This window comes from Bubalus bubalis, chromosome 1, assembly GCF_019923935.1.
Source record: "Bubalus bubalis isolate 160015118507 breed Murrah chromosome 1, NDDB_SH_1, whole genome shotgun sequence".
NCBI lineage: Eukaryota > Metazoa > Chordata > Mammalia > Artiodactyla > Bovidae > Bubalus > Bubalus bubalis.
In genome coordinates this window covers 142,662,256-142,676,767 of record NC_059157.1, presented here as the reverse complement: position 1 = coordinate 142,676,767, position 14,512 = coordinate 142,662,256, and the positions used below count along the sequence as shown (strand labels likewise).

At 44.2% G+C, this 14,512-nt stretch overlaps 1 protein-coding gene across 2 annotated transcripts in view; it reads right to left on the bottom strand.

Annotated features, from left to right (window-relative positions):
• Positions 1-14,512, bottom strand: part of LRRC31 (leucine rich repeat containing 31) — a 28,860-nt gene that overhangs the window by 1,814 nt on the left and 12,534 nt on the right. The window contains exons 5-9 of one of the 2 annotated variants that reach the window (XM_006055959.3): positions 10,726-10,893; positions 10,043-10,210; positions 9,097-9,261; positions 5,727-5,894; positions 2,047-2,214 (exon numbers count right to left, since the gene is read on the bottom strand). In XM_006055959.3, coding sequence (XP_006056021.2) covers positions 2,047-2,214; positions 5,727-5,894; positions 9,097-9,261; positions 10,043-10,210; positions 10,726-10,893 — 837 coding nt within the window. Of the gene's footprint in view, positions 1-2,046; positions 2,215-5,726; positions 5,895-7,492; positions 7,845-9,096; positions 9,262-10,042; positions 10,211-10,725; positions 10,894-14,512 lie in introns of both variants that reach the window. The other variant, XR_006551921.1, reaches the window with a different exon arrangement.

The following is a 14,512-nucleotide window of genomic DNA, read 5'->3' as shown; positions in this document are numbered from 1 at the left end:
GGGCCCCATCTGAACTTGCCACTGCCTATCTGCTGGGAATCTCAGCTCCCGCCATGTGCCAACCATGCAGTGTTGGACAACAGGTCCCCTCAATGTCCCCCTGTTAGCACTAAACATGCCCTGGTCCTTCAATCATTTGCCACACATCATGGCTTCCAGACCGAGCAGGATGCTCCATTCCCATCAAGGCTTACTCTAAAGCTTTAGTTAACCAAGACAGTATGAAATTGGTAAAAGAATAGATGCATAGACCAATGGAGGCTTCCCTGGCAGCTCAGTGGTAAAGAACTTACCTACATTTTCCTCTCACTCCCTTAACAGTATCTTTTGCACAGCATAACTCACAGTTTTGATAAAGATCTATTTATCAATTTGCTAATTTGGTGGGCAGAGCTTTCTGTGTTAAATCTTAAAAACTTTTTGCAAAATTCAAGTTCCCAAGTATTTTTCCTAGATTTTATTCTAAAGGTTTTACAGTTACATTTTGCTTATCCATTTTGAGTTATTTTTGTCCAAGTTGTGAGATATAGGCTGAAGTTAATATTTTTGTGTATGATAGCTCAGTTAATCAAGCATTGTTAGTTGAAAAGACTTACTGAATTGCTTTTGCATTTTTGTCAAAAATCAATTGACCAGTTTGCAACCCCATGGACTGTAGCCTGCCAGATTCCTCTGTCCATGGGATTCTCTAGGAAAGAATACTGGAGTGGGTTGCCATTTCCTTCTCCAAGGGATCTTCCCGACCCAGGGATTGAACACACGTTTCTTGTGTCTCCTGCATTGGCAGGCAGATTCTTTACCACTAGCACCACCTGGGAAGGCCTCATTAGTCATTGCTACTGCTGCTGCTAAGTTGCGTCAGTCGTGTCCGACTCTGTGTGACCCCATAGATGGAAGCCCACCAGGCTCCACTGTCCCTGGGATTCTCCAGGCAAGAACACTGGAGTGGGTTGCCATTTCCTTCTCCAATGCAGGAAAGTGAAAAGTGAAAGTGAAGTAGCTTAGTCGTATCCGACTCTTAGCGGGCCCATGGACTGTAGCCTAGCAGGCTCCTCCGTCCATGGGATTTTCCAGGCAAGAGTACTGGGGTGGGGTGCCATCGCCTTCTCCCATTAGTCATTAGGGAAATCCAAAATAAAATCACAGTGATTTGTCCCCATCTTCTAATTACGGTGTTTGGCCATAACACTTGTTTTGAAAACACGTATTTATTCCAACTAGATTGAAATATCAGAGAACAGTGTGAATGTAACACGAATTTCTTGTTTGCTTACACATAATTCATTCACAGGAAACACCAGGTGAACAGAAAAAAACTACACCCAGCTGAGCAAAGCCAGGAATAGGCGTAAACAAAATCCATGCATGCACAGCCCTCCCAAGGACAAGGAGCCTTGCCCATCCACATCCGGTTCCAACTTTCTTTCTATGTCAGATAATCCTCCTTCTTCCACTGCCATATCTGTATCTATCTCCTTTTTCTATTTCTTAATGGTTGGCTGCACCTGGTGGCTTGCAGGATCTTAGTTCCCCAGCTAGGAATAGAACCTGCACGCTCAGAGGTGAAAGCATGGAGTCCTAATCACTGGACCACAAGGAATTGCTCCATCTTATTTTATGAACCAGTCTCTTCTGTGTATTTGGTTTTAGAATTGCCTGTGTCTATTTTAGGGCTTCCCAGGTGGCTCAGTGGGTAAAGAATCTACCAGCAATGCAGCAGATACAGGAGATGCAGTTTCGATCCCTGGGTTGGGAAGATCCCCTGCAGGAGGGCATGGCAACCCACTGCAGTGTTCTTGCTGGAGAATGCCATGGACAGAGGAGCCTGTTGGGCTACAGTCCATGGGGTTGCAAACAGTTGGGCATGACTGAAGTGACTGAGCACAAACCAGCTTTCTCCCAAGCATATGTCAGGGAGCAGGGAATATGCACAGAGGGCTTAACTCCAGGCCTCATTGCCTCCTCCGCCTCCCTTCCCCCAGGCTGGCAGGGCAGGCACACTGGGCTCTGAGTGTCAGGACAGCTTTGGAACCAGAAGATACAAACCCAAGAGAGCCATGTCCTCTGTCACCAGGGAACAGCTGCTCAGCCTCAGCATTTGAAGGGACATTGAAAGCTTTAATGTTTCTAGGAGCAGCTTCAGGTTGCTGCCAATACACTTATTCCAAGAAAGGTTGACTATTTTCAGAGCAGGGAGGTGAATGGTGGCTTCAGCTGAAATTGACAGCGATAAGAATAGTAATAACTTAGACTTCCTTAGAAGTCATAAACTTTGAACTTGAGCAACCTAGGCTAGGGCAACATATTATCACTGAGTTAAGACAGTTGTGGGCTTCCCTGGTGGCTCAGATGGTAAAGAAACCGCCTGCAATGCGGGAGACCTGGGTTCTATCCCTGGGTTGAGAAGATCCCCTGGAAGACCCACTCTAGTGTTCTTGCCTGGAGAATCCCCATGGACAGAGGAACCTAGTGAGCTATGTCCATGGGGTCACAAAAAGTCAGACATGACTGAGCAACTAACACTTTCACTTTCAGAGACGTCTTAGTTGCAGCATGTGGGATCTAGTTCCTGAGTAGGGATCGACCGTGGGTCCCCTGCATTGGAGGGTGGAATTTTAGCCCAGGGACCACTAGGGGAGTCCTGAGATCCAACAGTCTTTGGATTAAATTGGGTGAAAGAGGGATATCATTTCTGGGTGTGGGCAGTACCCTCCACAATTCCTTGTTTCTCCTGCCTGAAATCCATGGATTCAAATTTAAGTTGTCTATTTTCATTTGGAAGAAATTTTGGAAACTTTAGAAAAGTAAAACTTGGTTAAATGGTTAATTCACTATCAACTGGCATTTCTCTCCTTCATCTCGCGTTTAAGAAGGAGAAAGAGATAAACAGTTTTCTCATCTAGTCAAGATTTCCAGAGTGTGTCCTGGTTTTACATATCCCGGTGGCTTCTGAAATTGAGACAAGGCCAAACCTTCCTAGAACTCTGAAACACCTAAATGTATTGTGTTTACTTAACTGCAGTTACAGAAACAAGGAAGGGAAATAGTGTATCTTGGAAAGATGTTTAAAGGAAATTGAAAGATTTTCTGCCTAGTTCTCAGTTTCCCCTAACATTAAAACTAACCAGAGCAACTTATTCACAAGGTATAGTCATTAATTACATTTTATTTTTCTTTCTAAAAAATGTTTGAGGGGTAGATATATATTCTTTTTATAATATCTAATAAGAACACCTCTCCCACTCATATGATACAGAGACCTATTAATAAGAAATTGAACTTTTTCTTCTAAAAATGATATAGAGAAATATGTGTATATTTACTTGATTTACTTTTTTTTTTATTGTTGGTTTACTTCTTAATTCAAATGGAATAAAACAGATCTTTCTCGATTTATGGTGGGATTGCATCCTGATATGGAGAAGGCAATGGCACCCCACTCCAGTACTCTTGCCTGGAAAATCCCATGGATGGAGGAGCCTAGTGGGCTGCAGTCCACGGGGTCGCTAAGAGTCAGACACGACTGAGCGACTTCACTTTCACTTTTCACTTTCATGCATTGGAGAAGGAAATGGCAACCCACTCCAGTGTTCTTGCCTGGAGAATCCCAGGGACGGGGGAGCCTGGTGGGCTGCCGTCTATGGGGTCGCACAGAGTCGGACACAACTGAAGCAACTTAGCAGCAGCAGCAGCATCCTGATAAGTTGAAAATATCTTAAGTAAAAAATGAATTTAATATACCTAGGTCATCAGTATAGCTTTGCCTAACCTGGTGGGCTACAACAGTCCATGGGGCTGCAAAGAGTTGGACACAACTGAAGTGACTTAGCAAACACGCACACAACCTTCCTAAACGTTCTCAGAACACATATTCATCCACAGTTGGGCAAAATCATCTTACACAAACCCTATTTTATACTTAAGTGTTAGATATTTCATGTAATTTATTGAATACTATACTGAAAGTGAAAAACAGTTGTCTGGGTACAGAGTGGTTGTTAAGTTTGCCTTTATGATGGCATGAGAGAGTATCATACCACATTATGTATCACTAGCCCAGGGGAGAAGGCAATGGCACCCCACTCCAGTACTCTTGCCTGGAAAATCCCATGGACGGAGGAGCCTGGTAGGCTGCAGTCCATGGGGTCGCTAAGAGTCAGACACGACTGAGCGACTTCACTTTCACTTTTCACTTTCATGCATTGGAGAAGGAAATGGCAACCCACTCCAGTCTTCTTGCTTGGAGAATCCCAGGGACGGCGGGGCCTGGTGGGCTGCCGTCTATGGGGTTGCACAGAGTCGGACACGACTGAAGCAACTTAGCAGCAGCAGCAGCAGCCCAGGGGAAGATCAAAATTCTAAGTGTGATTTCTACTGAATGTATATTGCTTTTAGAAAGTAAAAGTCACTCAGTCATGTCTGACTCTTTGCAACCCCATAAAATATATAGTCAATGGAATTCTCCAGGCAAGAATACTGGAGTGGGTAACTGTTCCCTTCTCTAGGGGATCTTCCCAACCCAGAGATCAAACTCAAGTCTCCCGCATTGCAGGCGGATTTTTTACCAGCTGAGCTACCAGAGAAGCCCTTACCACTGCTGCTAAGTCGCTTCAGTCGTGTCCAACTCTGCGAGACCCCATGGACTGCAGCCCACCAGGCTCCTCTGTCCATTGGATTTTCCAGGCAAGAGTACTGGAGTGGGGTGCCATTGTCTTCTCCAAGAGAAGCCCTTACATCATCTTAAAGTCAAAAACTCTTAAGTTAAACCGTTGTAAGTCAGGGACTATCTGTAGATTAATGTCACATGATGCAATTTAGTGTAATATCTACTTGATTATGATTTTTTTATTGTGTAGCTATAATTGAAAAGAGTTATGCCTTCTGATGGCTCATCAGACTCATAGCAATCCCAATTTATATTGACCTCAGTGGAATTACAAGGTACTACAAATGTGAACCTCCAAAGTTGGTTATACAGCCATCCCTCCGTATAGACAGGAATATTGTTTCCAGAACCCATCCATACTGAAGTCCCTTATGTAACGTGGCATAGTATTTGCACATAATATATGCACACCCTCCCATATATATACTTTAAATCATCTCTGTGCTGTGCTAAGTTGCTTCAGTTGTGTTCAACTCTTTTCAACCCTATGGATTGTAGCCCACCAGGCTCCTCTGTCCGTGGGATTCTCCAGGCAAGAATACTGGAGTGGGTTGCCATGACCTCCTGCAGGGTATCTTCCCAACCCAGGGATTGAACTCGCAACTCTTATATCTCCTGCATTGGCCTGTGGGTTCTTTACCACTAGCACCACCTATATAATACCTAACACAATATAAATTCTATCTATATAAACAGTTGCCTGAATGAGGCAAATTCAAGTTTTGCTTTTTGGAGCTTTCTGAAAATTGTTTTTCCAGAAATTTTTTCCAAATTATTTTTGACCTGCTGTTGGTTGAATCCATGGATTTGGAACCCCTGGATACAAAGGGTCAACTCTGCACACTTTAAATGTTAAAGGTTAAATTTGCAAAAGCTGGAAATCATCCATATAGCCTTGAAAGTCACTTTTAAAAGAGCATATTTCTTGAAAAAAAGACAGATTGATACTTCAATGTGCCTATGGCTGAGCCTTGGAATGAAATTCACTTGGAGGGAAACAGAGGTCTCCCTTTCCGGTGTTACTGTGCCAGTGTCTGCAGGGACCCGGAGAATCGCTTACCCAGGGCAGTAAAAGTCTCACTCTCCAAAGCACAGTTGCTGATTATCAATGACTTCAACGCTGGTAAAAATTGGAGCCTGCTGAGTAGGTTTTCAGAATAGCTGCCCATCTCTTTGTTGGCAGATAAATCCAGTTCCTGAAGACTCGAGAGTAAAGGGATAAGCTGAGCTGTTAAAACATCAAGAGTGACATGGCTTAGGCAGCATCTCACAAAGGGTCTCGGGAGGTGCCACAGTCTTCTTGATCAACAAGCATGGCTCTTGCCTATGTGACCACTGCCCTTCCTTACACACCATTCCTCACCACACATGCCAGCCACTTTCCCCAGCATGCAGCTTGGGCTCTTCTCTAAGCCTCTCTCCAGGCCGGAAGTAAAGAGCAAAGACTTCAGAGACAGAAGAAACTGGGTTCTCATCCTGCTTGTTCCTGAAGAACAGTGTGACTTTGGGTAAATTGCTTAACTTCTCTGAGCCTCAGTTTTCTCGATGATAATAAGAACAATAACTACTCCATAGAGACAACGGGAAGATAAAATGACTTGGTATATATAAAGTGCCTGGTACAGTGCCCGGCACACATTAACTGCTCAGTTAATGTTTGATATGATCATTCTTTCCTCAGAATATAAGTCAGAAGTACTAAGAAGGCAATGAAATCAAGCAATCAGAACAGATGTCTGATGGAACTTCCCTGGCAGCCCAGTAGTCGGGACTGCACGCTTCCAATGCAGGGGGCCCTGGTTCAGTCTGGGTTGGGGAACTAAGATCCCACATACGGCTACATTTTTTTTTTAATTAAGGTATGTACATTGGTTAAAAAAAATAATAATAACCAGATGTCTGTTGGTAACAGCACCAGAGTGGGGTCCTGAGGGCCCATGTTGTGCCAGGAGGGACCCCCGTTTCCCTGTCTTTCTGCTGCTTTTTGTGCTTTCAGGCCTTTGCCGTAGCTCTTCCCAGTGTGGGAAATATAGTTTCCTGGGACCCCTGTGGGGCTGACTCACCTCCTCAGAGCCTTCCAGGGCCACCAAAGCCACAGGAACCCTGTGGTCACAATTACATCGCCCTATTCTCTTTTCCTCCCAGCACCCCTATTACGTGACTTGTTTGTGTATCTTTTGTTCATATGCAAATCTTCCACCCTCCCTCACTGAAGGTGAGCTCTGTGTGCAGCGGCTGCTTCCTGCCCAGAATGTGCATCAGAGTCTGGAAATCTGAGGCACAAACGTTAGTGGAAGGAGAGGACAGGAGAAAGGAAGGGGAAGGAAAGGAAAAAAGAGGGCAGGTACTTGTGATCCCCACAGATGCAACCATTTCTCCCTCGTCTGATGCCCACAGCACGTTGTATTCACCGTGTATACCAAGTCACTTCAGTGGCATCTGACTCTTTGTGACTCCATGAACTGTAGCCCGCCAGGCTCCTCTGTCCCTGAGATTCCCAGGCAAGAAAACTGAAGTGGGTTGCCATTTCCTTCTCCAGGGGATCTCCACCATGTATTTGGTTTATTTCTGCCCCCACCAAACTGAAGCTCCTGACTCTGAATTTCCCTTAGCCTGCAGCACAGGGCCTTGAACAATTAGATGATTAATCAGATGTCATTGGCTAAGTGATCCATAATTCCCTTTCTTTGAAGCCATTGAGAATGGTCAGATAAAAGAACCGTTCAATTCTTTAACATCACAAGGTAGAAAACAGGATGTATTTTCAATTCTGCCTTTTTAAAATTAAGCAGGAGGACCATGCAATTCTTACTAAATAACCATTACCTTTCTGGGGCCATTTACTCCTGTTGGTGGCTGTGAATCCAGATAATAGAGGCTGATCTCTCGGTTGCCCTAGCGGTGACAATTCAAGTCCTCTAGCACTTTAATCTTCATCTGAGCAGCAAGATGAGATGTGAGGTTTGTGTTATTCAGTTGTAGCAGGGGAAATTCATTATTTGGAATCCGACGGACTGATAATTCAGGGGTGTCTCCACAGGTATGACACTCATAAGTAAAAGAGATGCTGATCCCATCACACTCTCCATTTGAAGCTCAAAAAGGTATTGTTTACTATTTTTAAATCTTCATGCAAGACTCGAACTCATCTCATTTTCCCAAATTGAAGGATAAGAGTCTAAGAAACAAATTAGCAGGGCTAAAAAAATCGATATTAGACCCAAAGACCTATTTTGCTGTTTTCTTCCCCCAATTGTACGAAAAATGACAAAAATTTCTTTTTCTCGTTCTTTATTGATTGATTCATTCAATCACACATTCAACAAGCATTTGCTGGGTGCCAACTATGTGCCAGACCTTGTGCACAAGCAATAGAGAGATACTGAAGAAAACCATCCCTACCTAGGAGGAGCCCATAGATCGGAGAGAAAGCAGAGCATGGCTGGTGTGCGTGGGAGTCAGCACAGTGTAGTTGGAGAAGTTGATGGGGGAAAGAAATAGAGAATGCAATCAGAGTGACAGAGGAGCAGGAGAGCCATCTAGACTCTTGCAGTAATCTAGGCATGAAGTGACAGTGGGCTGGAGCAGGACAGTAGAGGTCTAAACAGTGAGCCATGGTCAGATTCAGGATATATCCTGAAGGTTTATTGTGGCTGCAGATGGAATAAAACCCTTCATCTCTACGGCTATGCTTGCTGTTTGTTAGGGGAAACTGCATATACGTTGCCTGTTACAGGACTATATCTGTGGTAGGAAAGTAAAGGTAGTGACTTAAAACTGTAATTATGCACTCTCCACGGACTTTCTGTAACTTCACCTTATCTAAGTGCCTTGGCATAACTTGTGAGAGAGTGTCTCAACACCCTTCATTTTGGCTTTCCCTCTACATCCTTCTTTGTAATATGCTTTGTGACATTAACAGATTCATTTCTAAACAGCCACAGGAATTCAGAATTTCTTCCTCGAGTGCCACATCTATCCTTCACAGATGTGTATAGGAGTTTAGATTCGCTAACATCCACCAACTCAGTGCACGTAAGTCTGAGCAAACTCCAGGAGATAGTGAAGGACAGGGAAGCCTGGCCTGCTGCAGTCCATGGGGTTGCAAAGAGTCGGACAAGACTTAGCAACTGAACAACAACAGTTATTGGGCACATAATATTTGCCAAATACTATATTGGGACATTCACAGAACTTTTATGATGTGATCCTCCCAGTAACTTCATAAACAGTACATCTCAGATTTGCCAGTTTCCCAAATGGCAACCCACTCCAGTATTCTTGCCTGGAAAATCCCATGGACGGAGGAGACTTGTAGGCTACAGTCCATGGAGTCGCAAAGAGTCGGACACGACTGAGTGACTTCACTTCACTTCAAACATATGCCAAGGCTCTGAGAGCCCTCCCTCAGCTCTGCAGCACCTACTCGCTCAGGGACAACACGTCGTCAGCCATCAGCGAGCACTGGCGGAGATCCAGCCCCTCCAGGTGCTCCAGCGTGGCCAGCCCTGCGGTGTCTTCAAACCCTCCACCCAGCTCCTTGTTGCAGGAAAGGTCTAGTGTCCTCAGCTCACACAAGTATCTAAAGGCAGCATCTACAAAGAAGGTCAAAATCCCACTCTGACATATTACAGGACAGTCAGCAGGAGTCAAGCAGGGCAGGGGGCAGGCATGGAGAAGCGAGACTAAGAAAATACATACACTGTGATGACAGAAGCCCAAATGGAGGGATAACTGTCTGCTTTGCACCACTAACCGCTTTGGACCTGACAATGGCTTTGAACACTCTCCCCATGACCTGCATTGATTGCTAGTGCTTTTGCTCAGATTTCTGCAACTAATGGTTCTTCCTCTACTATCCTTGAGCATTGGTACATTAGCAGCATTCTAGACTTAAACTGCCAAGGAGAAGGATAGGACAGGCTCTAGAAGATGCAAGGATAAAAATACATTTCACTTCGTATTCTCATGTAATGTGGGTACTCTATATAGCAGAGTAAATTTTAACTACAGATGTCACTGAAGTTGCTTTTATCAGCACCAATTCCTTCCTACTACTAAGCATAAAATAATGCTGGCACTTTCAAAAGTAAGAGAGAAATGGAGAGCTTTAGTAGCACGCTTTTATTTTGCTCACTGTCTCTCTCAAATCTAAAATACCCTGGCCTTTTCGGAGCTGGCCATTTAGTTTTGTGATTGTAAAAATACATACTCACTGTAAAAGATGTGGAAAATCAATAAAACTTGAAGATTTAAATTACTCATGATCTCATTCCACAACCTAACCTCTGTTTCTAGTTTGTTATATTTCCTAACAGCTTAAAAAATTAAACATAAAATAAAATTATATAGAAGCTTCAGTCATTGCTAACTCACCTAGTAGCTTGACACTCTTTTGTGACAATCCACATGAATGTAATTTTAAGACTTTCAGGTTTGAAGTACTTTTTAGTCCATGAGCAATACTATTGAGACTGCCACCAATGTTTCTGTTAATAGAAAGATCGAGTACTTCAAGGTTTTGCAGTCTAGGTAGCAACTGACCTGGAAGGAAAGAAATCCAAAGAACAACTCAGTAAAGATGCAGGGTGTGGGACTTCTCTGGTGGTCCAGTGGTTAAGAATCTGTCAGCAATGCAGGGGACATGAGTTCCATCCCTGGTCTGGGAAGATTTCGTAAGTCATGGGGCAACTAAGCTTGCAAGCTGCAACTATTAATACTAAAGCCGGTACTCTGGAGCCCACAAGCTATAACTACTGAGCCCAGGCACCCTAGAGCCAGTGCTCTGCAAAAAGAGTGGCCCCACTTACTGCAACTAGAGAAAGCTCACTTGCAGCAATGAAGACCCAGCACAGCCAAAAAAACAGATGTGGGTATGAAAGTTGGGGTGGGTGGGGGTGGGGTGGGGGGAGTGTTACATCTTCATGTGACCTGGGATATAGTGAACTACTTTTTCAATTCAGGGTGAGAGGAAACATGGCCAGTATCAGCTCCCAAGCTCTCCAGTTATGGGCATCTTCACATTTTTCCTGGGAAGGACTCTACCAAATTCTACTTACCTACAAACACCCGATCTTCTGATGTGAGGGTACAGTCCACGAGCTCAAGTGTTTGTATCTTGCTCCCTTGTTGCAACGTCTGGCGGATCAGAGGCAAGTTTCCTCCCACTTTACTGTTCCAGGACAAATTCAACTCTTCAAGTTCAGGCAGCACTTTAAGTGCTTCTCCTGTTTAAAAAAAAAAAAATGGTCCGAAGATCAGGTTGGTTGCCAGGTTCACAAAGCAGGGAATTCATTTCAAAGTCAATACAACCATCATTTATTGAAGCTGGGCCAGGTCCTGGTTAGATGCCAGGGAACAGGGAGAAAAGGACCCAGTTCCTACCCACGACCAGTAGGATGAGCTTCTAGGCACAGCCAGAGTTCTGAAGCCACGCTCATAAGCAAAACTTGTGAAAAAAAAAAACAACCAAAAAAATCCACCTATCGGTAAGATGTGTGTGGGTGTGTCTTAGTCACTCAGTTGTATACAACTCTTTGCAACCCTATGAACTGTAGCCCGCCAGGCTCCTCTGTCTGTGGCATTCTCCAGACAAGAATATTGTAGTAGGTTGCCATTCCCTTCTCCAGGGCATCTTCCTGACCCAGGAATCAAACCCAGGTCTGCATTGTGGACAGATTCTTTACCTGAGCCACCATGATTTTACCAAATCGTTTTTATGGTAGTAAATATTTCTACCAGTCCATCTACTTTCTCTCATCCACCCCCTTTAGGGATCATTATTGCTGAGAAGCTTGCCCAGAGGTAGACATATAAAAGATTTAGAAAATAAAACATGAAGATTTAAATCACCCATAATTTTATTCCCCAACATAAACACTGTTATATTTCAGCCAGAGGTAGAAGCAAAAGCAGGGCACTGGCCATCACAGAGGAAAAGCTCACTCTGACATCAAGAATGTCACATACAACTGATCCAACCCCGGCAGGGAGGAATGAGTAAGAGAGCACTATAGGCATTAGCAGCTCATAATGCCTTGGGATGCAAGCAGCTCATGACAGCCCTGGGGTAAAGAAGGATGCGGTGAGCAGGGAGGAAACTTAACATTTCCGGGACCACTTCACACAGGAAACACTTGAGGGCTACAGAGTGGAAGCCGGGAGAGAATGGGGGGTCAGCCCTTAGGAATGATTGTCATTGCTTTGGGGGCAGAACAGAATGGTGAGCTGCACACACGGAAAATGTACTTTCTCAACATGTGGAGTCAATCTGAACACCAGTTAAGAGTGTTGGAAGGTCCACTGAGTCCAGAAACCTCTATTCTACTGCTGGATACTAGGTGTGAACTTCTGCCACTGATTATTTATTCTATGGTTTAAGGTTTTTCGGGCTTCCCTTGTGGCTCAACTGGTAAAGAATTCACCTACAATGCGGGATACCTGGGTTCGATCCCTGGGTTGGGAAGATCCCCTGGAGAAGGAAAAGGCTACCCACTCTAGTATTCTGGCCTGGAGAATTCCATGGACTATACAGCCCATGGGGTTGCAAAGAGTCGGACTTGACTAAACAACTTTCACTTTAAGGTTTTTGGAGTCCGAGAGCCCCACTTAAAAATGCAAATTCTTCAGGAAGTTTAACAACATTAGCCGATAAACAGGTATCATTTTGTATGCCATTGCCAGTCAAAGCGGAGAAGGCAATGGCACCCCACTCCAGTACTCTTGCCTGGAAAATCCCATGGATGGAGGAGCCTGGTAGGCTGTAGTCCATGGGGTCGCTGAGAGTCGGACACAACTGAGCGGCTTCCCTTTCACTTTTCACTTTCATGCATTGGAGAAGGAAATGGCAACCCACTCCAGTGTTCTTGCCTGGAGAATCCCAGGAACAGGGGAGCCTGGTGGGCTTCCATCTGTAGGGTCGCACAGAGTCGGACACGACTGAAGCGACTTAGCAGCAGCAGCCAGTCAATGGGGTGTGGCTTTGAATAGCCCTGAGGCATGTCCAGGATCAGCGAGAAAGGGCATGATTGTCTGTAGTACATCTAATATTGGAGCACTATACACTTGCCATCCTACACTAAGCAATTGTAACAGGTGTAATAATGTTGCAATGACTCCAGATTTATGCTTTCTTAACAATAAACCATTTACTCTCCTACTCTTCTTATGCCCCATCTGCCATTAAGGCTAAGTAGAGTATGGATGATAAGAAAGCTCCTCCTGGTAAAGAGGATACAGAAGTCCTTCCAGAGAGGATAAATTCTTGAGGAGAGGGAAGAGGACACAAAACATCAGTGACAAGGTTGCAGACTCTCCTGGACGAGATGAGTTTGGAGTGAGTCCCAGGGTAGAAATTCCACTTGCTGGGTTTCCCTTGTGGTCTGTGGTAAAGAATCTTCCTTGAAATGCAGGGGACACTGGTTCGATTCCTAGTCAGGGAAGATTCCACATGCCTCGGGGCAACTAAGCTCCTGTGCCACAACTACTGAAGCCTGAGCACCCTAAAGCCTGTGCTCCTCAACAAGAGAAGCCACCACAGTGAGAAACTCATGCACTGCAACTACAGAGTAGACCCTGCTTGCCACAACTAGAGAAAAGTCTGTGCAACGAAGACCCAGTGCCTGCAAAAATAAAATTAAAATTGATTAATTAAATTTAAACACTAACAAAAAGAAAATTTAATCTCTGGTTCCCTTAGGTTGGAGGATCATGAAAAAGATTAGATTAGTCCAAAATAAAGAAACTATACTTCTTTTCATGACTGAGTAACAGTATGTTAAATTTGAGACTCTGCTACATGATAACCAGCTGCTAACCTGTGAGGCTAGAAAGGCAATGCCAAAGAATGCTCAAACTACCGCACAATTGCACTCATCTCACACGCTAGCAAAGTAATGCTCAAAATTCTCCAAGCCAGGCTTCAGCAATATGTGAACCGTGAACTTCCTGATGTTCAAGCTGGTTTTAGAAAAGGCAGAGGAACCAGAGATCAAATTGCCAACATCCGCTGGATCATCAAAAAAGCAAGAGAGTTCCAGAAAAACATCTATTTCTGCTTTATTGACTATGCCAAAGCCTTTGACTGTGTGGATCACAATAAACTGTGGAAAATTCTGAAAAAGATGGGAATACCAGACCATCTGACCTGCCTCTTGAGAAACCTGTATGCAGGTCAGGAAGCAACAGTTAGAACTGGACATGGAACAACAGACTGGTTCCAAATAGGAAAAGGAGTACGTCAAGGCTGTATATTGTCACCCTGCTTATTTCACTTATATGCAGAGTACATCATGAGAAACGCTGGACTGGAAGAAGCACAAGCTGGAATCAAGATTGCCGGGAGAAATATCAATAACCTCAGATGTGCAGATGACACCACCCTTATGGCAGAAAGTGAAGAGGAACTCAAAAGCCTCTTGATGAAAGTGAAAGTGGAGAGTGAAAAAGTTGGCTTAAAGCTCAACATTCAGAAAACAAAGATCATGGCACCTGGTCCCATCACTTCATGGGAAATAGATGGGCAAACAGTGGAAAGAGTGTCAGACTTTATTTTTTTGGGCTCCAAAATCACTGCAGATGGTGACTGCAGCCATGAAATTAAAAGATACTTACTCCTTGGAAGGAAAGTTATGACCAACCTAGATAGCATATTCAAAAGCAGAGACATTACTTTGCCAACAAAGGTCTGTCTAGTCAAGGCTATGGTTTTTCCTGTGGTCATGTATGGATGTGAGAGTTGGACTGTGAAGAAAGCTGAGTGCCGAAGAATTGATGCTTTTGAATTGTGGTGTTGGGGAAGACTCTTGAGAGTCCCATGGACTGCAAGGAGATCCAACCAGTCCATTC